At 37.8% G+C, this 22,770-nt stretch overlaps 1 protein-coding gene across 6 annotated transcripts in view; it reads right to left on the reverse strand.

Annotated features, from left to right (window-relative positions):
- Window positions 1-2,782: 2,782 nt before the first annotated feature.
- SNAP91 (synaptosome associated protein 91) overlaps window positions 2,783-22,770 on the reverse strand; it is a 156,260-nt gene continuing 136,272 nt past the window's right edge. For all 6 annotated transcript variants that reach the window (XM_010383958.2, XM_010383955.2, XM_010383954.2 and 3 more), the window contains 4 exons: window positions 10,730-10,813; window positions 9,975-10,079; window positions 6,045-6,147; window positions 2,783-4,187 (listed from right to left, as the gene is read on the reverse strand). In XM_010383958.2, the coding sequence (XP_010382260.1) occupies window positions 6,055-6,147; window positions 9,975-10,079; window positions 10,730-10,813 (282 nt within the window). In that variant the 3' untranslated portion in view covers window positions 2,783-4,187; window positions 6,045-6,054. The remainder of the gene's footprint in view (window positions 4,188-6,044; window positions 6,148-9,974; window positions 10,080-10,729; window positions 10,814-22,770) is intronic.

Below are 22,770 nucleotides of genomic sequence, written 5' to 3' on the forward strand. Positions count from 1 at the left end.
AGAAAGCTGAAACTGGATCCTTTCCTTACTCCTTATACAAAGATTAATTCAAGATGGATTAGAGACTTAAATGTTAGACCTAAAACCATAAAAACCCTAGAAGAAAACCTAGGTAATACCATTCAGGACATAGGCATGGGCAAGGACTTCATGTCTAAAACACCAAAAGCAACGGCAGCAAAAGCTAAAATTGACAAATGGGATCTCATTAAACTAAAGAGCTTCTGCACAGCAAAAGAAACTACCATCAGAGTGAACAGGCAACCTACAGAATGGGAGAAAATTTTTGCAATCTACTCATCTGACAAAGGGCTAATATCCAGAATCTACAAAGAACTCAAACAAATTTACAAGAAAAAAACAAACAACCCCATCAAAAAGTGGGCAAAGGATATGAACAGACATTTCTCAAAAGAAGACATTCATACAGCCAACAGACACATGAAAAAATGCTCATCATCACTGGCCATCAGAGAAATGCAAATCAAAACCACAATGAGATACCATCTCACACCAGTTAGAATGGCAATCATTAAAAAGTCAGGTAACAACAGGTGCTGGAGAGGATGTGGAGAAATAGGGACACTTTTACACTGTTGGTGGGATTGTAAACTAGTTCAACCATTATGGAAAACAGTATGGCAATTCCTCAAGGATCTAGAACTAGAAGTCCCATATGATGCTTTTACACTGTTGGTGGGAGTGTGAATTAGTTCAACCATTGTGGAAGGCAGTGTGGTGATTCCTCAAGGATCTAGAACTAGAAATACCATTTGACCCAGCAATCCCATTACTGGCTATATACCCAAAGGATTATAAATCATTCTACAATAAAGACACATGCATATGTATGTTTATTGCTGCACTGTTCACAATAGCAAAGACTTGGACAAACCCAAATGCCCATCAATGATAGATTGGATGAAGAAAATGTGACACATATACACCACGGAATACTATGCAGCCATAAAAAGGAATGAGTTCATGTCCTTTGCAGGGACGTGGATGAAGCTGGAAACCATCATTCTCAGCAAACTAACACAAGAACGGAAAACCAAACACCGCATGTTCTCACTCGTAAGTGGGAGGTGAACAATGAGAACACATGGACACAGGGTGGGGAACAACACATACTGGGGCTTGTCAGGGGGTGGGGGGCTGGGGGATGGATAGCATTAGGAGAAATACCTAATGGAGATGACGGGTTGATGGGTGCAGCAAACCACCATGGCACATGTATACCTATGGAACAAACCTGCACATTCTGCACATTTACCCTAGAACTTAAAGCATAATAAATTGTAGATAACAGGTACAGCATAATGTTTTGAAATATATATACATTGTGGAACAGCTAAACTGAGCTAATTAACATATGAATTACCTCACATATTTATCACAGGAGAGTACATTTCAAATGTTCTCATCATGAAAAAGATGTGAGGTGATGAATGTTAATTAGCCTGATGTAATCATTCCACATTATACACATATAACATCACATTGTATCCCATAAATATACACAATTATAATGAGTTTTAAATAAAATGGTAAAAATCACCTCATAATATTTGACAACAAATGTACTATATGAGAGTTATTCTTTAGTAATTAGAACTACAATAATGGCCCAGCCATACCTAGGTAAGTGAAGAAACCTCTGAGAACTAATATACTTGTGTTCATCCTTCATACATTTCTCAGGCACCTACTGAAGTGCTAGTTGCCGAGGACAGGAACAAGAGAGATGTTTCCTGCCTAGGAGGCTCTCAACTGGCTAGAGCAGATGACACTTTCACAGCTGATCATAATACAATATGTTAAATGCCATAAAGGCTGATGAATATTGTGCTCTAAAAGACAGGGTGGAAAGCAGGAATGGACTGCACTGGTAGGGTTGGTTAGGTAATTTCAGGCATAGGGATCCTGTGTGAGCCAGCAAAGTGCTTGGAGGGAACAGCTGGTGTGGTGGTGAACGGAATGGAATGGTGTGTGTGCACACACAGTCTGATTTGAAAATAATGCTCTTGCAGCTTCACTTATTAAGAATTTATACGACATGGGCCATTCAATGAAGAAATAAAAGCTTATTAAAAATGCAATATTAAACTTCAAATTACTTACAATCTTAAATATATTTTTATTGAAATAAGCCCATGAAATAATATATGATTAAAATGTAATCTATAAAATTAATATTACATACTTGGATACTAGCTCCTGAAAGTTAGTTCTCAAGACACACATCTTAGGTAACTAAGGGAAATAAAGTTTTAAAATAGAAATAAGAATATGTCTCACTAAAGAAATACTTCTATTTGAGACTGGACTACTTTTTGAGACATAACAATCTAGTTGTAGGCATAATGTCACTAATTTTATTAACATAGGCTAATGTAGGTATTGTGTGAGAGTATACATGTGTGCCAGTGTGTCAGTACACTATAACCTACCTAAAGCCATATTATTCTTCAACTTTCATGGCTAATTCTCATAAAAATGATTACAAGACTTTAATTGCACATTTTAAAAGAAAGTTCACCCTAAAAATACATATACATCTTGAAATATGGAATTTCAACTCATTTGGCAGCAGCCATGGAGACTCAAGTTTAATGAGAACTTGTTAAAATTGCTTTTTCCTTGTTTTCAATTTTTTGTAAAATAATCAAAACTCTATTGGCATGAACAGCATTTTAAAATCTTCAATATTATGTCCGCTGTGTGTGTTATTTGAAACAGACCTTTTTCCCAAAACATAATCAAAGAGAGAAGGGTTATGTTTGCATTTCTTTGTTCAAGGTGTTTATTGCATCTCAGAGGGCATACATGCACTGGGTTTTTAAACTGAAATACAAAGAAAGCCATTTTGAAATTGGTTTTAGGTAATTTTTCCCCATTACAGTGTATGTTATCCCCACAGTAAATTCAGATACAACCACTTTTAAATGGTACCATACATCTATTAAATAATTTGAAAAATAGGCAAACACCTTTCCAACCCAATATGCTTTTATGAAGAGCTGCCAAGCCACTAGCAACACTGATCAACAGTGACCTCATTTGTGCATCAAAATCTTAAGCCAAGCCATCAGCACAGACAGTATGACGACAAATTAAAACTTAAAGAATACAGTATGTACAGTAAAAGATACAATTCTCTGAATTAGTTTAAATCCTAATCACAATGTTACAACAAAACCTACTTTGAGCTCAATTGAAGGATGGAAGAACACTAGTCTACAAAACACACAAAGAAATACTAAATTAACAGATGTACCAAAAACCCACAGTAAAGTAAAAATATCTGCAGTAATATCTTTAAATTACAGATATACCTTGGGGTGCCTTCAGAATAACTTGAATAGTACCTCTCTAACTGCATTTTCATGAACTGTGATACAAACAGAACCTTTACTTTTCAGTGCATTTAATCAAGAATGAATAAATAGGTAAATTTAGATGTAAAACCTGTCAAATATAATTAAAATATATATATTTTAATATAGCAGTGATAAATAGGGGATTCTTCCCATATGATTTTTCATTCTTGATAAGGTAGCTTCAAAGAGAAATATTTATTATGGACGTTAACCTTTATATTTTTTAAAATAAAATTTCTTAACATATACAGTACCACAAAAATAAACATTTCTCACAACAGTTGAAGTTCCTGTGATTGGAAAAATGTACTCCACACTGAAAAAAGTTTTGTATATTTATGAGTGTTTTCCTTATTAGCTGATATTATCGCACTACGCTTGTAACAGATAGAGAAGAAAAGATAATTTATGGGAAGAGTTTAGGGTTTGTTCAAAAGTTATATGTACATTGAAACCTTCAAAAACACAGACACATCTTTCCAAATAGCTCACCACACAACAGCTGCATCATCTGTCCTCAGGCGAAGTCCAGAAAAGCACTAAAGGCATCAGTAACATCCATTCATTGTTTACATCGTACAATACACAAATAATCCAAATACACTACAATTTCGAGAGTAGGGATAACAGCTAAGGTAGTACACATTCCTAATGTTCACTTTCACGGCTGTGCTACACATTTTGGAAGAGAAGTTATGAGTAAGCATTGGGTTTGGTACTGGTGGCTCCCTTTGAAACTGAGCATCAATCTTATTTGAAGTCTCCAAATTCATTTAGTTTCCTATTCAGTCACAAAAATTGCAGCTGTAAAGAAAACAAGAATTAGAATTAGAAAAAAAGAGTATTACATAGTCCTCAAACATTTTACCTCCCTTGCAATTTTACTTCACAGTTTCTGCACACAACTTTTACATAAAAAGGTCTCTGCATGGACAAATTCACATTTACATACTTTTCACGGCTTTTTAAAACAAGCTTAAAATTTTTAAAATTTAGCCAGAAATTTAAAAAAAAATTTCGAGGTATAATTTCATTTTAATAATTATATCAACAAAAATTTGAAATTTAGACATGTATTAGAAATTTTAGTAGCAGGACATTTGGTATAGCATTCAGTATCTAAGAGCAGCTAACCTTTAAAAAGGTCAGCCAAAGAAAAAGGGGGCATGGCCATGACCTTACATTATTTTTTCATGTATTCAGTTACGGTGTTCAATGAGTCACTTACTAAACAGCTGAACCAGTGACAGAATAGAAGAGAACGGAGAGATCCCTGGTGACTCAATGCCTTTTCTCAGCCACTTCCCACTCATCTCCTTGGCTAATTCATGCATCATTCATTTCTGCTGGAAACATTTGTAGGGTCTTAAGGCTTAGCCGCATAGATAACTCTTCATAAAATAGTCATTCTCTCTGTGTGTCTGTCTTTGTCTGGCTCTGGCTCTGTCTCTATTTCTCTGTTTCTGTCTCTCTCTGTCTCTCTCTCTCAGGTAAGGACTGTCTCAAGCATATCTGTTTCCTGTACTTATCAAAGTTCCAGGCATATGATTAGAGCAACATTTACCAAGTAAGAGGTGAATACAGGCTGCTCTATGCAGTTTCCTTGGTCACTCCTGAAAGTTATTAAGTGTTCATTGTCTCACTTATGTCTACATTAGCCAATCCAAAGTGTAATAGAAAAGTTGGGCATAAGGAGAGTTTACTTGACTGAGATGTCAATACCTTAAAATAATACATCATTAATCTTGTATATTAAAAAAAATCAAGAATCCACAAAAATCTTAGTAGGCATTAGGGAAGGTTTTTAAGAAATATATGTAGCACAGTAGGCACATACTGAAAACAACACTGGACAGAAGTCCAAAAACACTGAGTTCTTCCTTGTAGGACACTGGGCAAATTCCTTAATGCCCAAGGATCAGTTCTTTTGGCTGTGAAATGGAGACAAAAAATTTCTGGCTAGTTTATCTCACATGATTGATCTCCTACTAAGAAGTGGATGTGAAAAGTACCATGTAAATTATGTTCGTCCATTCAGCAAGGATTTGTTGAGAACGTACCCACTGTGTTAGGTGCTGGGGTCAATAGTGAACATTTTTCCTTCATTAGTTTCCTTCCATAACTTCAGCATGACTCATTTCATAAATTATATGAAATTTGTGAAATTTAAAACTTGAACATTAGAAATTTAAAATTCTCCTTGAATGCAGAAATGTAAAGAGTAATAATCTAAGTTTTATGGGGCAAAAGAAGGATAAACAAAATAAAAATACAATTATGCAGTCAAATATATTCTTAGATGATTTCTAAATGCAATAGTATAAATGTTGACTTTCTATAAATTCCAGTCATCATGTAATAAAGTGGCAATTTTCTAATTTACCAAGTAGCTTGGGCAGCTTTTTGCTTTATTAAAGCTAATCGTTGTGCTTTCCAGGATAAGGACAATTTGGAGGTTACTTTTCCTCCCAGTTACATAAATTAAGATTTTAAAAAATTCTTAAAGATAGCTTTTAATATCTTTAATAAATTATTTTAATAAATTATTACTATTACATACAGCTAATCAATGCGCAGAAATAATGAATACCTCTTGAAATAGCTAAGCATTGTATACAGCTCATTATTACAAGCCTACAGGAAAAGCTCAATATTAGATACCTTAAATTGTTTACAAGAAATCCTTGATGTTAAGATCCGCTAATGGGTCCTTTGCTGGAGGTTTCTTGGGACTCTGAGTGGCAGGTGTAGGGCTTGGAGAAAGCTAATGGGAAAAAGCCAGCCCCAAAGAGCAGGAATAGAAAGGAGAGAGAGAGAGAGAGAAGAGAGAGAGAGAGAGACAGAGAGAGAAAGAGAGAAAGAGAGAAAGAGAGAGAGAGAGAGAGAGAGAGAGAAGCATTAGGCAGAACACATATCAAAGAAAACAAACATGCAGAAGATTAGATGGTTAAAGGCTTATAAAATCTACTTGATCTACATAGTCACAGAGTTGTGTTTAATTCTGGGCTGGTAAAATACACTTCAACTGATATTTGGCTTTCTTGAACTTCTCTGACATCGGATTTAGCCAAAGTAAAATTTGGGGACTCCAGTAGAACAATATGGATATGACTTAGGGAAGATGTGAAAAACTAGTAACATAAAAATATTATGAACAAACAGTAAAACAAACAAACAACTGTTTTCTCTATACAAAAGCATTTTTACTTTGAGTCATTAGTACCTCTAAACTAATAAAGCAATTTAAATGGCTTTTCTTATAGTGAGAGTGAATTTGAAGGAAAAATAGGAAACAGTTTGCAGAAAGCTATTTAAGAAATTACTTACACTTATTAGCTAAATATACTAGAATTTCATATACATTATTTTAAGTGAAAATCAGTCACATTTGAAGGGACTGTTTGTTTCACATGACCAAATAGTTTCCTAGTAGTGAGTGCCACTAAATCCTAATGCAATCTATTCAGCTCTCAGAGAAGGCTAAAACTTATTATTAAATACAATAGGAAAGAATCATATTGGACTTGCAGCAAAAGTAACAAATTATTAACTTGCCTTGTTTCTGTTTAACCAGAATCTAAATTATTTTTTCATTGTGTCACAGATACAACTTCTGGGAGCTGACTTTTACAGGATACAAGGTCTTGAAAAATCTCATGTAGCCTATAGAGTAATAGTTGACATCTAGGCTTTGAGTCTAATTAATCTCCTATGCTTGTAGTAACATGCTGGGACTGTTGGGCAGTGATGTATATTTTTATTAGTTCAGCGAACAGAGTTCCAGAAGTGTGGATTTTGAGATTTGGTCCTATGTCCAGAAACTACTGACTAATTATATTATCTATTTGTCAAATTTCCATGTTTAAAACTGGGACATGGGCTGGGTGTGATGACTCACATCTGTAAAATTCCAGCACCTTGGGAGGCCGAGGCAGGAGGATCACTTGAGGCCAGAAGTTTGAGACCAGCCTGGGCAACAAGGCGAGGCCTCATCTCTACAAAAAGTAAAAAAAAAAATTAGCTGGGTGCAGTGGCTTGCACCTGTGGTCCCAGCTACTCAAGAGGCTGAGGTGAGAGGATCCCTGGAGCCTGGGAGTTCAAGGCTGCAGTGAGCTATGATTGCACCACTGCACTTCAGCCTGGGCAACAGAGTGAGACCCTATCTCAAACAAACAAACAAATAACAAAAAACCTTGGATCTGCTTCATAGAAATATAAAAAAGAAAAATGTTCCTTTTCCTCCAAAAGACTTGAAGTTCCTTAGATCAACTCAAAGATTGGTCCATTATTGATAATTATGTGAGATGATGATATCGTGATACCAACCAATGAAAGAATGCTGGGATAGTCCTGGCATCAGTAATAAAAAAACTACTTTGTTTTCTGAAGCTACCAACTCAACATTTATTTTATTATCTAGTATAATTATGCTTCTCCTCTGATATAGGAAATATAATCTAAAAATTACATAAATATGATGTATCATTACCTGGCTTATTATGAATTCAATTACTGATTAAAACAATGTATTTCCATGATACTATCTATCTTTTATTTTCATTCTTCTAATTATGTGAATAAACTGTTGCTAACATTGGTATTACACAAGAAAAACAACTGCCTTAAGTAATAAAATTATATTCATTTATTTCTGAAGCTTTCAGTATATCAAACCCAATAAGGTTAAAAGAAATCTCAGTAACATTGCTCCAAGTTCATAATAACAGAAATATTTCTTTTTTTCAAAAAGATGATAGTCATGGATCTATTCAAACATCAAGCAAACATTTATGATAAATGAGATCCCTTAGAATTTAAGTATATCTAAGTTACACTTAATCTCAACCATTATACCCAAAACCTTCCTCAGTGGCCCCAAAAACAACACTACACAGGGTTCATTAGTCTTCAGGTAGACTAGAAAATTTCTCCTGAAGGCAGTTATGGCCAGTAATGGCCATGAAGGCTAGGGCTTCTCACATTCTAAATTTCTGTCTTTCACATCCACCATTCTTTCTCTTGGTCCCTGTTGCTTTTGAGGGGCAAAGAGAAGAAGCTGAAAGGAAATCTTGGGAACAGGTCCATGGATTTAGAGATGCATCAAGGAAGCAAAAGGGATTAAGGTATACTCAGAAAGTTCACAGCAGGTATTCCACAGATAAGACAGTATAAATACTGATTTGATAAGTTAAAAATATTATAGGACTGAAAACATTTACTCATATCATTAAAATATATTTGAGCTATTTGGTCTAGTTTATAAAGCATGCTGCTACCAAAGTAGTAATTTGGTGTCCTGACTCCATCCAAGTCAGTTTCTCATGAGGAAAACTTCTTTGGTTTGACATCACCTCAGCCAGACAATTTAAAAGAGGAATCAGGAAAGCATGATTCATCACTAAGACTAGCACCTCTAGCAGCAAAACAGTTCAACAAAGTGTAATATATTTTGGTATTTTTTAAGAGGAAGTAGCACAGTGTGTAGTAAGGAATTTAGCTTTACCTAAACTGAGGTTTTTCCTTTTCCCAGAAAGGTAACCTCTAAATCCTTCTAATTTCCCAAATGGTAGGCGTGTCTTTGTTATTCAAGGTGGGCTCCAGGAACACCTGACAGTTTATGCTAACAAGGTGACTCAGAGTGGAGGCAGAAAGCCCAACCATATGATTTTAGGGCTGGGTCTTTTGGCCGCATGAAACCAGTCTGATCTTCAGGGAGGAACAGGGTTCATTGAAGATTGAGTTCCACAAAATGGGTAACAATTCAACCAACCAATCCTACATAATGAAGCATCAATAAATGCTGGACGCTGAAGCTCAGGTGAGCTTGCGATACTGCATGTGTACTGTCACACAATGATGCCCGGAGGAGAACCCACCTCTGAGGACAAAGAAGCTTCATGTTTAGAACTTTCCCAGATGATGTTTATGCATCTTTTCCTATAACTGGATCTAATTTGTATCCTTTTACTACAATAAAACTCTTATAAGTTTAGTGCTTTCCTGAGTTCTGTGAATCATTCTAGGAAACTGCTCAACCTGAAGGTTGCCATGGAAAAACCTCAAATTTGTAGCCAGCTAGTCTGAAGTGGGGGTGGCCCTAAGGACTCACAAATGTGTGCTTTTTTTCTGGAGTGAGGAGATTCTAAGAGGGACTATTCTCACAGACTATGCAGTTTGGCAAACTTATTGCAGTTAGTGTCACGAGTCTTGGGCGGACATGGCAGTCTAGAGGACTGTGCTGCCAACCTTTCTGGTTAACAATGGGAACACATGCTATAACTACAGACCAGAAGCACCTACTTCTCTGGGACAAATGCCTTGGATGCCCTGAATATCTGGATGTTCTCAGGAACCAATTTGAATTAAGTAGGAAGAGAATGGAGGGATCTTTAGACAGTAAGTTATTTCCATCATTTTTTCCCCCAAATCTCACACTTTTGCAGATCTGTCTTCCATGCTCCCTTTACTTCTGAAGCAACAGGAATAAGGATTACATTAGGTAAAAACACTTTTTAAACAGTTTGCTACACCAATGTTTTATACTTATTAGTTAATGTCACTGGCTGGTTTGTGGACACTGAACAAACTGACCTGTGTGCCAGGTACAGCAGTAGCTCCAAAGGGCGGCCTCATCATGGGCTGTGCAAACATGACCGGCTGCTGAGGCATCATGGGCATGCCTGTCCCAGCAGGAGGCTGAGGAGGAAGAATGGAGAGTGGTTCAGAGCATGAGTGGAACCCATTAGGGCACTATCCTGACATTTATTGCTTTTATGTACTTCTGACAATATTTGAGGAATGCAGGACTATGAGGAAGTATAATTTGTAATTTTAACTAGGGATAATGTGAGGCTGTACTGTGAGGGAGAGAGTCGCTAAGGTGGGTGGGTAGCATAAGCCTGGTTGGCCACATGGTATCCTCATCCTAACCAAACTTTATTGTTGTTTATTCATCTTCTCTAAGCATAATTCTTGGAGAGATAAAAATTTGTTTCTTTATGAAAGATGGTCCTAAAATTTGCTGGTAAAATTGGTGAATAAACAGTCCTAGTATAATAATTAAGGGTTGATTCTGATGATGGCCTAATACTATGTTTTATAAATATTCTAGTAAAAATGATATAACAATGTACTACAGAAATTAATTTGATGGTAGAACGTATTTTATGACTGATTTTATCACTTCATGTGTAGACTACTTAAGGTTTAAAGCAGATGACAAGTTTTTAAGTTTTACTTACTGTGTTTTGGGAAGAATTATATTCTGTAGGAATATTTACTAATTTGGGATTTGGCAAATAATTTAGAAATGTCGATTACAATTTTTAGCATAGGTCATCACTCACCATTCCAAATCCTGCTCCAGGTTGTCCAACCGATGGGGCCCCGGCAACAGGAGGAACTGAACTGGTCGGAGGTACAGCTCCTTGCTACACAGACAGACAGACAGACAGACACATACAAATAACACGAAAACACACAAAACAAACAAAAAGAACAATACAATTTGGTTATTGTTTATTTATTTTAAAGATGGGGTATCACTCCATTGCCTAGGCTGGAGTACAATGGCATGATCACAGCTCACTGCAGCCTTGAACTCCTGGGCTCAAGCAATTCTCCCACCTCAGCCTCCTGAATAGCTGGGACTACAGGCACATGCCGCCATGGCTGACCAAGTTTTAAAAATTTTTTGTAGAGATGGGTCATGCTATACTGCCTAGGCTGGTCTCAAGCTCCTGGCCTCAAGCAATCCTCCTGCCTTGGCCTCCCAAAATGCTGGGATTACAGGCATGAGCCACTGTACCCAGCCGAGCATAATTTGGTTTTAAAATGACAGAATTTTAAAATGAATGCATGTCAAATATGTATGAGTGGATATGTAAAGAAAATCTCAAATTTCAGTTTTAAATTTAAAAAGGAAAATGGTTTTAGCACCACACCAGTGATATAAACAAGATTACTGACTTGATGTTCTCTGTTACAGCGTCATTTGGACTTGCTGGCTTGCAGTTTGCTCACAACATTGGACTTCCTCTCTATCTTTTTAGATCCATCCTTACTGGAAATGAGTCAAACTTCCCTAAGCTTGTCTTTTCCTATCATTATATCCTCTAACGGTATTGGGTTAGACATTTGAGAATTGTTCTAATCTTTCTATATGGCTCCAATTTATATTAAGCAAGGTTTACAGGTGGATGTGGTGGCTCATGCCTGTAATCCCAGCATATTAGGAGGCCGAGGCAGGAGAATCACTTGAGGCCAGGAGTTTAGGATCAGCAACACAGCAGTATGGGCAATGTAGCAAGAACCCATCTTAACAAAAAAAATTTTTTTAAGTTAGCTGGGCCTAATTTTTGGTGGTGTGTGCCTGCAGTCTTAGCTACTCGAGAGGCTGAGGTGGGAGGATAGCTTTAGCCCAGAGCTTGAGAATGCAGTGAGTTGTGATAGCACCACTGTACTTCAGCCTGTGTGACAAAGTGAGACCCTGTCTCTAAAAATACATCAATAACAACAAAAAACTTCCATCAAAGAAAAATCCAGAACTAGATATCTTCATTGGTGAATTTACCAAATATATAAAGAATTAATATCAATTCTTCTCAAGCTTTTCAAAATAAAGGTAACACTTTTTAACCATTCTTTGATGCCAGTATTACCCTGACACCAAAGCTAGACAAAGATATCACAAACAAAAGAAAACTACAGTGCAATATTCCTTATGAAAGTTGATGAAAAAATTCTCAACAAAATGCTAGCACACTGGATCCAGAAGCAAATTAAAAGATTATACACCATGACCAGGTTTTACCCAGGAATGCACGGTTGGTTTAATATATGAAAATTAACACATGCAATACACCATATTAATAGAATAAAAGAAAAAATTACATGATTATAGTTAACTCCTATAATTTATGTTACCTCAGCATCTATTTAGGATACACCTTTAATTTTCTCATATCAGAAGCAGGGCTTAGTCACTCTTGACACAGTTTCTAGTTCTCTGCCTCCTCCCAGTTCCTTAAGGTGGTCATCTAGATATCTGCTTCATACCAACACCTTCCCTATGGGATAGCTAGATACAACCTACTTGATTTACCCCACTGTCCCCCACACTCTGCAGAGCTAACTGTGCAGATACGCCACAACAACTAACTCTCAGTCACAGCGTCTTTCCCTGGAACTTGGGCCTGCTTGCTGTAAACCTACCAATTAAATTCCTGTGGAAAATCTGCTTGGGTGATATACTAGACCCCAATAAAGGCCTTGGCCCACAGATCCCTCACTCTCACTCTCTTTTGCTCCTACCCACTGGTTGAACACATGTGTCCTCGATGGCTCCCCACTTCCCTTTGGCATGTTGTCCTCTTCTCCCTGGAATCTGTAAGTTTTATTACTTACAGATTCTGTAATTTCATGTGTTTTATTGTATGCCTCCTCTGTGTCTCACTTGACTGACACCTAACTTCTTTGCAGGTCAAGTTCTCTTAGAGAGTGGCTATCTTGGTAGAAATAAACAACACAGTTTACACAAGAGCCACAAGGGCATTTGCCAGTATAAACAAGCTTCCTGTGAGAGAGACATCTTAGACATGAGGCTTCCACCACAATAAAGAAGTATCCCATGAAAGGCACATTGTAAACAGCAACCCGCTTTTGAGGCCTGTCAGGGCAGGGTTAGAGTTTGCAGCCACTTTCCTAAGAGGGACCTCAAAAACGAATAAGGGAAAATCACAACAATGATCATATCAATAGATGTAGAAAAGCATTTGACAAAGTCCAACAGCTTTTCATGACAAAAAGTACTCAACAAACTAGAAATAGCAGGGAAATTCCTCAACCTGATAAAGGGTATCTACAAAAAGCCCACAGCTAACATCATACTTAGAGACTGAAAAAAAATGACTGAAAGCTTTCTACCTAAGAACAAGACAAGGAGGTTCTGAAAGTTCTAAGTCAGGGCAGTTAGCAGGGAAAAGCAAGAAATGGCATCCAGGTGGGAAAGAAAGAATGAAACTATCTTTATTCATTGATGACATAATCTTTTTTATATATAGAAATCCTTAAAGAATCCATATACAACAAAACTGTCAAAGCTAATAAACATGTTCTTCAAAGTTGCAGGATACAAGACCAATATACAAAACTCAGTGCAGTGTTTCTGTGGAACTAGCAATGAACAACTGAAAAATGTAATTATGAAAACAGTTCTACTTATAATAGCATCAACAATAAAATATTAAAAAATAAATTTAACAGAAGTATGAGTCTTGAACACTGCAACTATAGAACATTGTTGAAAGAAATTAAAGAAGAACTAAATAAATGGGAAGACACCCTTTGTTCATGGGTTGGAAGACTTAATATTAAGATGGCAATAATCTGCAAATTGCTACACAGATTCAATGAAATCCCTATCAAAATTTCAACCACTTTTTTTTGGAGAAATGGATAATCTGAACCTAAAATTTATACAAAAATGCAAGAGAACCAGCATAGCCAAAACAGTTTTGAAAAAGAACAAATTTGGGGGAATCATACTTCCTGGTTTCAAAACTTAAAACAAAGGTACATTAATCAAAACAGTGTGGTACTCACATAAGGACAGACATATAGATCAACATAAGCAAATAAAGAGTCTGGAAATAAACTCACACATCTATGGTGGCGCAGGCCATGCAGGAGAGAGACGACCCGGACCCTGATCGCATAAGGCTGCTCTCCAGCAAGGCTCAGAGCCCTCTGGATGTTGGCAAGGCCACTTCCAAGGCCTGTGCAGCAGGTGGCGCTGGTGGGCTCTTCTGTATCGCTGGAATAATCTATGCTATTTTGCTTTGCATTTGGCTGATCATATATATGCAGATAACTATTGGAGGGGATTCACGGTGAGGTCTGGGGAGTGTTACTCATTCGGTAATAGTACTGCCCACCCCCACTCCAGATTTTGGAAAATGGGGCAATACCCATGAGCTGGAAAGATAAAAGAAAATCTTACCACATTACCCTCGGAAGATTTGGCCCTGGGCCTGTCCCTACAATATGGGTTAATGGCCAGTGGGGGTATGTGATGGGAACACATAAGGGAAAAAAGGAAATATGGTATTTCCCTAAAGGCAAAAATTCTATGCAAAATTTGTCATGGTTAAGTTCCTAACTTATTTCATATTCTGGGGATTATATAAATGGTGAAAAAATGGTGTGGATAGATGGGAGGTTAATTCTATAAAAAGATTTAAGTTTGTGGGACACAGTAAGACGACAAGGATATTAAATTTGGTGCCCTAAACAAAAATAAAAGTGAAATACTAAACTTAGAAAAAAGAAAAATTGTTGTACATAGTTATATAATCAATGTTAAAGTATAACCTTGCACTTAATAGAGACTGCTGTGCCAGTTCTAAGCCTATAACCAATTGTGCTGCTATAATTGTCCCTATGACCATTTCCTCAAAGACCACACAATGGTCCCTTCTAGCACCTGTAACCGCAAGACCCACCAAGTCTAATATAAGACTTTGTTATGTTAACTATTAAGCTTGCTTATTCCCCAAAAGGGTAACCAAGGAAAGAAGAACAAACTGACCATCCATGAAGAGAACTGTTTTTGATGTACTTCTGAGACTATCCTAATAATCTATATATAATCATGTAATCACCTGATGCTCTGCTGATTGATAATTGTTCTATAATTATGTAATCGCCTGATGCTCTACTAATTGACAATTGTTCTATAAGATACTATATAAGCTTGTAGTAAAAATCATTCGGGGCTGTCAGCCCTTTGCTGGGCTGCAGTCTTGTCTGTGTCTTCTTGTATGTTGTGTCTGGTGTCTTTATTGTCTTTCGCCACCTTGCCTCTCCCCTTTGGGGTACCTTGGACACGCTAGGGCTGGACCCCGGCACTATGGATAATTTTTTTTCTCTTTCTTAAATTATCCAGCCCAATATGTCAGATGGTCAATTAATTTTTGACAAGGTTATCAAAATCAATTAATCAAGAAAGAACAGTCTCTTCCTTTTTTTCTTTTTCTTTTTTTTAGACAGGATCTCGCTCTGTCACCAAGGCTGGAGTACAGTGGCATGATCATGGCTCACTGTGGCCTCTAGTTCCCTGGCTCAAGTGATTCTCTACTTCCCTGGATCAAGCAATCCTCTTAATTCAGCCTCCTGAGTAGGTGGAACCACAGATGCATGCCACCACACCCGGCTAATTTTATTTTATTTTTTGTAGAGATAGGGTCTCATTATGTTGCCCAGGCTAGTCTCAGACTCCTGAGCTCAAGTAATCCATACACCTTAGCTTTCAAAAGTATTGGGATTACAGGTATGAGCTATTGTACCCAGTCAGAATAGTCCTTTAAACAAATAATTCTAAGACAACTGAACTTCCACATGCAAAACAATAAATTTGGACCCCTATCATATAAAAAAAAGAGCTCAAAAGAGGTCAAAGATTTAATGTAAGAGGTGAAACTATAAAACTCCTGGAAAGAAACATAGGTAAAAAATTTCAAGACCTATGATTAAGGCAATAGTTTTTAGAAATATGACATCAAAAGCACAAGTAATAAAAGCAAAAAATAGATAAATTGGAGTTTATCAAAATTAAGAACTTTTGTGCATCAAAGGACACTATCAAGAAAATGAAGAGCTAACTCACAGAATGATATAAAAATACTGGCAAATCATTTATCTGATAAGCATCTAGTATCCCGAATATGAAAGATCTCTTTCAACTCCATAATAAAAAGACAACCCAATTATAAAATGGGCTAAGGATGTTGTAGGGTAGCAGAATGTGCCACCCCAAAATATGACACTTTGGCATAATAATTACTTTGAGCTGAAGGCAACTGAAAAGAAGCATATACAAGAAAAGCTCTCTTCCTTCTCACTATTTGGAACATAAATTTACAGACAGATTTCTCCTCCCCTCTCTATCAGGGACAAACGTTTATCACCAGAGACAACTTGAGACCCGAAACAGCCTGAAAGGGCATCAGAACAAAATGCCTAACAAACTTGACGAATTAGCCTTGAACTGCCATTATTTTCTCATATATTTGCCACCTTAGAGAGTCAAAGTCCTTTTCCTTTGTCTTGTGACTTCTCTAAAAATATATTGTTCCTTTGCTAAGATGCCACCTAAGCCCATGTTCTAATCAAGCCTCTGAGTTACTCATCCTGAGCGCTCCCATGAGTAAGCATGATGCATGTGCTAATAACTTCTGTTTGTTTTATTCTTTTTAATTTGTCTTTGGTCAGTCCAGTGTTCACAGCCCCAGCCAGAGTGTCTAGGCACGTAGTAGGAAAAAAGAATTCTTCCTCCTCTACAATATAAATAGACATTTCTCTAAAGAAGATATACAAATGATCAATACATACATGAAAAGATGTTAAACATTGTTAGTCATCAGGGAAATGCATATCAATGTCATAATGAAATACCACTTCATGCTCATTAGAATGATATAATAAATAATGAAATGAAAAATAACAAGTGTTGGGAGGATAAAGAGAACTTGAAACCCTATGTATTTCTGGTGGCAATGTAAAATAACGTAGCTGCTATGGAAAAGCTTGGCAGTTCCTCAAAAGTTAAACATCGACTTGCAGATGACCCAGAGTTCTATTCCAAATAGAATTGAGGATATATGTTCATATGAAAACTCATATATGATAATAAAAATCTATTATGTGTAACAGAAACAACATAAGTGTTCATCAACTGATGAATGGATAAACAAAATGTTATATATCCATAAAATGAAATATATTCAGCCATAAAAATGGAGTACTGATACATGCTTCAATATGGATAAACCTAGAAAATGTTATGCTAATTAGTAAAAGAAGCCAGGCACAAAAAGCTATAAGGGTAAGGGGAAATTGAAAGAGACTGCATTTCTTTTTGGGGTGATGGAAATATTCTGAAATTAGATAATAGTGATGGTTTCGCAATGCTGTAAATATACTAAGAATCATTGAATTGTATACTTTAAGTTGTTAAAATAGTGAATTTAAATCTTATGTGAATTTTATCTCAATAAAAAATTTTTCAAAAGAAAGAAAATATCTATAAAATTATATTTCACATTAATGCTTTATCCACCATTTCAATAGGGTAGATGGTAGGCTATTTACTAGACCTGAATTGCATCATGAGGACTTCAGGCTATAAAAGAGAAAAGGGCTTTATTAGCTATCAAAGCAAAATGAACCTGCAGAAATTCCTGATCAAATAAATGGTCAAACACTTTGAAGAAATTGTATGAGTTAGTCATTTTGCTAAAATGGTACATTAACTCTTAGATTCAGTGGTGATAAGATTTTAATTGGGATGCCACTTGACTGGTGCAGCTCTAGCACCTTGAGTTCTCACGTAAGCAAAATGAAGCCCAACATAAATAATAAAATGAAACTGGAGACTTTACCAATCAGAAATTGCCAACTAACAGATTCTAACTAGAGACTTTATCAAGTAGAGATGAACAACTAACCTCTAATTAGGGTCTTTCTATTCTGACCAACAAAATATATTTTGTTGTACTTCTCTATCAGCCAATAGAACTTCATGGTCCACACTGCTGTGCTGGAGCTCTCTGAACCTCTTCTGTTTCCGACTGATACCTGATTCATGGATCATTTTTCACTTAAATAAACTCTGTTAAACTTGCATAATCATAGCTCACTGTAGGCTCAAACTCTTGGGCTCAAGCAATCCTCCTGTCTCAGCCTCTCATGTAGCTTTTACCACAGGCATGTGCCACTACATCCAGCTAACTTTTTAATTTTTCTAGAGATGGGGCCTCACTATGCTGCCCAGGCTGGTCTCAAATTCCTGGCCTAAAGTGATCCTCCCGCCTCAGTTGCTGGGAGTATATGGGTAAGTCATTGCACCCAGCTCAACTCTGTTAAATTTGTCTAAAGCTTTTCTTTTAACAGTGATCTTCTTGCAAAATGCACATATTTCTGAATTGCAAGTATCTTCCCACTTCTTTGATAAAAAGTTAATAGGTCTGCTGTGCACTATAAAACAGGAATAAGTAACCCAGGAAGCACAGGGCTCCTGATGGCAATGATGACAGAGCCCTGCCAGCAGACATAGTTCAAATTCAAGTCCTGCTAAGGTTTTTAGATCTAACTTGGGTTCTGTGATCTGAAAAATGTTATAGCTACACCTCTGAGAAGCAATTAAGGGAAATTTGGAATAAGTGGGGAAAAGTAATCTTAGTTCTTATCTATCAATAAAAACTTTAAAAAGGCAGCAAAAAGTTCCCCCTTCCCAAATCTGCATCCTTCATCTCCTTCTCAATAGCAAAGACCTGTAGATTACAAGGAAAATTGGGAAACATTGCTTTGCTGCTTCTGAAGCACTTGTTTCTGGTGTCTCTAGCTTCTTTTCCTTGAGTATTCCTAGAAAGAGACTATAAAGGAATAGAAGGATGGAAGAGATCAACCGGGGAGGCAGGGTATAAGGGCATGTCAGAGAAAGCTAGATTAGTTCCCTCAGAATAATTTCTTAAGTAAAAGCAAAGCCACAGCTTTGTTAGGAAAGAACAGCTTTGTAAAAAATAAATGGAGTAAATGGCAGTGAATTTATAAAAGAATATAGATAAAACAAAGAATTAATAAAGATAAAATATGCATGAGAGCTTTTATATTGTGGTGTAAAATGGTAAGTAAAATAAAGGAAATAAAACTTTATGTAACTCTTTATTGTAACAAATAGTTTCTGTTGTTCTAATTTCTCTTTCCATAGCTGCTGTGGATACTTTATGCTAAAACTTTTCATATTTAACTTTCTGGGGTTTAATTACCAATAATTAAAAATTTTCTGCTTCATAAACAAAAATAAGGAGTTTTGGGATTAAAAAAATGAGACATTAATCTCAGTCTCTGTGAAAGTGCCTACCAATCAGTCAGCAGCTCTGTTATCCTAAAGATGTCAAACAGTTGTTAATTAAGTACTTGATGAATTCTTAACTTTGCACAGTTAAGTCTTGATCTCAGGGTGGGTAATGGCCAAGGGAGTTGTTCAACTTAATATTACTTTTAAAGTGCTTTTCCCTTGTTCCCTTCTGGGTTAGTGACCTCATTATTTAGCAAACTGCCTCACATAGAAACCTGGGTGATATGGTGTGGCTGTCTTCCTACCCAAGTCTCATCTTGAATTCCCACATGTTGTGGGAGAGATGCAATGGGAGGTAACTGAATCATGGGGGCTGGTCTCTCCTGTGCTGTTCTTGTGGTAGTGAATAAGTCTCATGAGATCTGATGGTTTTATAAGGGGGAGTTTCCCTAAACAAGCTCTCTCTTTGCTGGCTGCCATCCATGTAAGATGTGACTTGCTCCTCCTTGTCTTGCACCATGATTGTGAGATCTCCCCAGCCATTTTGAACTGTAAGTTCATGAAACCTCTTCTTTTGTAAATTGCCCACTCTCAGGTATGTCTTGATCAGCAGTGTAAAAACAAACTAATACAGTAAATTTCTACCAGTAGAGTGGAGTGCTGCGGAAAAGACACCTGAAAATGAGGAATCAACTTTGGAACTGGGTAACAGGCTGAGGTTGGAACAGTTTGGAGGTCTCAGAAGACGATGGGAAAATGTGGGCTGAGGTGGTCTCAGTAGAGATAAGGAACTTCTTGAGAATTAGAGCGAAGGTGGCTCTTGTTATGTTTTAGCAAAGAGATTAGTGGCATTTTGCCCCTGCCCCAGAGATTTGTGGAACTTTGAACTTGAGAAAGATGATTTAAGGTATCTGGTGGAAGAAATTTCTAAGCAGCTAAACATTCAAGAGGTGACATGGGTGCTGTTAAAGCCAATCAGTTTTAAAACAGAAACAGAGCATAAAAGTTTGGAAAATTTGCAGCCTGACAACGTGATAGAAAAGAAAATCCCATTTTCTGAGGAGAAATTCAAGCCGACTGCATAAATTTGCATAAGTAACGAGGAGCTGAATGTTAATCACCAACACAATGGGGAAAATGTCTCCAGGACATGTCAGAGATCTTTGTAGCAGCTCCTCTCATTGCAGACCCAGACGTTTATGGGGGGAAAAAGTGGTTTCATGGGCCAGGTCCAGGGTCCCTCTGCTGTGTGCAGTCTAGGGACCTGGTGCCCAGTGTTCCAGCTGCTCCAGTTGTGACTCAAAGGGGCCAAAGTACAGCTCGGTCTGTTGCTTCAGAGGGTGGAAGTCCCAAACTTTGGCAGCTTACATGTGGTGCTGAGCCACAGAAGCCAAGAATTGAGGTTTGGGAATCTCCACATAGATTTCAGAGATGTATAGAAACACCTGGATGCCCAGGCAGAAGTTTGCTGCAGGGGCAGGGTTCTCATGGAGAACCTTTGCTAGGGCAGTGCAGGGCAGTGCAGAAGGGAAATGTGGGGTGGAGGCCCCGATGCAGAGTCGCTACTGGGGCACCACCAAGTGGAGCTATGAGAGGAAGGCCACTGTCCTCCAGACCCCAGAATGGTAGATCCACTGACAGCTTGCACCATGGGCCTGGAAGTCACAGACACTCAACACCAGCCTGTGAAAGCAGTCAGGAGGGGGGCTATAACCCTGCAAAGCTAACGTGGTGGAGCTGCTCAAGGACCACTGGAGCCCACCTCTTTTTTTTTCTTTTTTTTGTGGAGATGGAGTCTCACTCTTGTCACAGGGCTGGAGTGCAGTGGCATGATCTTGGCTCACTGCAACCTCTGCCTCCCAGGTTCAAGCAATTCTCCTGCCTCAGCCTCCCAAGCAGCTGGGACTATAGGCACGTGCGACCATGACCAGTTAATTTTCGTATTTTCAGTAGAGATGGGGTTTCACCATCTGGCCAGGATGGTCTTGATCTCTTGACCTTGTGATCTGTCTGCCTCGGCCTCTCAAAGTGTTGGGATTACAGGCATGAGCCACTGTGCCCGGCTCGGAAGCCCACCTCTTGTATCATGTGTGACCTGGATATGAGACATGGTGTCAAAGGAGATCATTTTGGAGCTTTAAAATTTGACTATCCCACTGGATTTCAGACTTGCATGGGGCTTGTAGCCCCTCTGTTTTGTCCAATTTCTCCCATTTGGAATAGCTGTATTTACCCAAAGCCTGCACACCCATTGAATCTAGGAAGTAACTAACTTTCTTTTGATTTTACAGGCTCATAGGTGAAAAAGACTTGCCTTGTCTCAGATGAGACTCTGGACTGTGGACTTTTGAGTTAATGCTGAAATGAGTTAAGACTTTGGGGGACTGTTGGGAAGGCATGATTGGTTTTGAAATGCAAAGATGAGATTTGGGAGGGTCCAGGGGCGGAATGAAATGATTTGGTTTTGTCCTCACCCAAATTTTATCTTGAATTCCCACATGTTGTGGGAGAGATGCAATGGGAGGTAACTGAATCATGGGGGCAGGTCTCTCCTGTGCTGTTCTTGTGATAGTGAATATGTCTCACAAGAGCTGATGGTTTTATAAGGGGGAGTTTCCCTGCACAAGCTCTTCCTTTACCTGCTGCCATCCATGTAAGATATGACTTGCTCCTCCTTGTCTTCCACCATGATTGTGAGGCCTCCCCAGTCATGTGGAACTGTAAGTCCATTAAACCTCTTTTTCTTGTAAATTGCCCAGTCTCGGGTATGTCTTTACCAGCAGTGTGAAAATGGAGTAATACACTGGGCAACCACTGTCTTGGTTGTCTCATCTATAAAAATCCCCACTTGTGCGGATTCTAACTGAAAATTTGCCTTCTCCTCTTCCTTTCTACCCTAACCTCAGGCTCTAAACTATTTTTTCTTTTGTTTTTTTTGAGACAGGGACTCATTGTCGCCCAGGGCTGGAGTGTAGTGGTGCAATCTTGGCTCACAGCAACCTCCTCCTTCTGGGTTCAAGTGATTCTCCCACCTCAGCCTCCCGAGTAGCTGAGACTACAGGTACATGCCACCATGCCTTGCTAAGTTTTGCAATTTTTTGGTAGAGATGGGGTTTCACCATGTTGGCCATGACTGGTCTTGATTTCCTGACCTCAAGTGATCTGCCTGCCTTGGCTTCACAAAGTGCTGGGATTACAGGCATGAGCCACCATGCCCAGCCAACCTTTTTTCCTTTTCTTAACCTACAGTCTGTCTGCCAGATACTAATATTCTCACCATCATGCCTTCCAATCCCCTTAACTCATTTTAGACTGTGCTACTACCAGTGATTGTTCTGAAACTTGTTAAAAAACAAAAGTTTTATCTTGGTGATAAGGGCAACATCACCAAAGTATAAATTCCTTAGAACAGCAAATAAGGCCTTTCTAATCCTGCACAGAAGAGAATAGGAAAATTAATTCCTTTACTTTGATAATGATAATATAGACACATTGTGAGATTTTATGTCATTATGTCATATTAACAGACTT

The sequence above is a fragment of the Rhinopithecus roxellana genome, chromosome 4, assembly GCF_007565055.1.
Source record: "Rhinopithecus roxellana isolate Shanxi Qingling chromosome 4, ASM756505v1, whole genome shotgun sequence".
NCBI lineage: Eukaryota > Metazoa > Chordata > Mammalia > Primates > Cercopithecidae > Rhinopithecus > Rhinopithecus roxellana.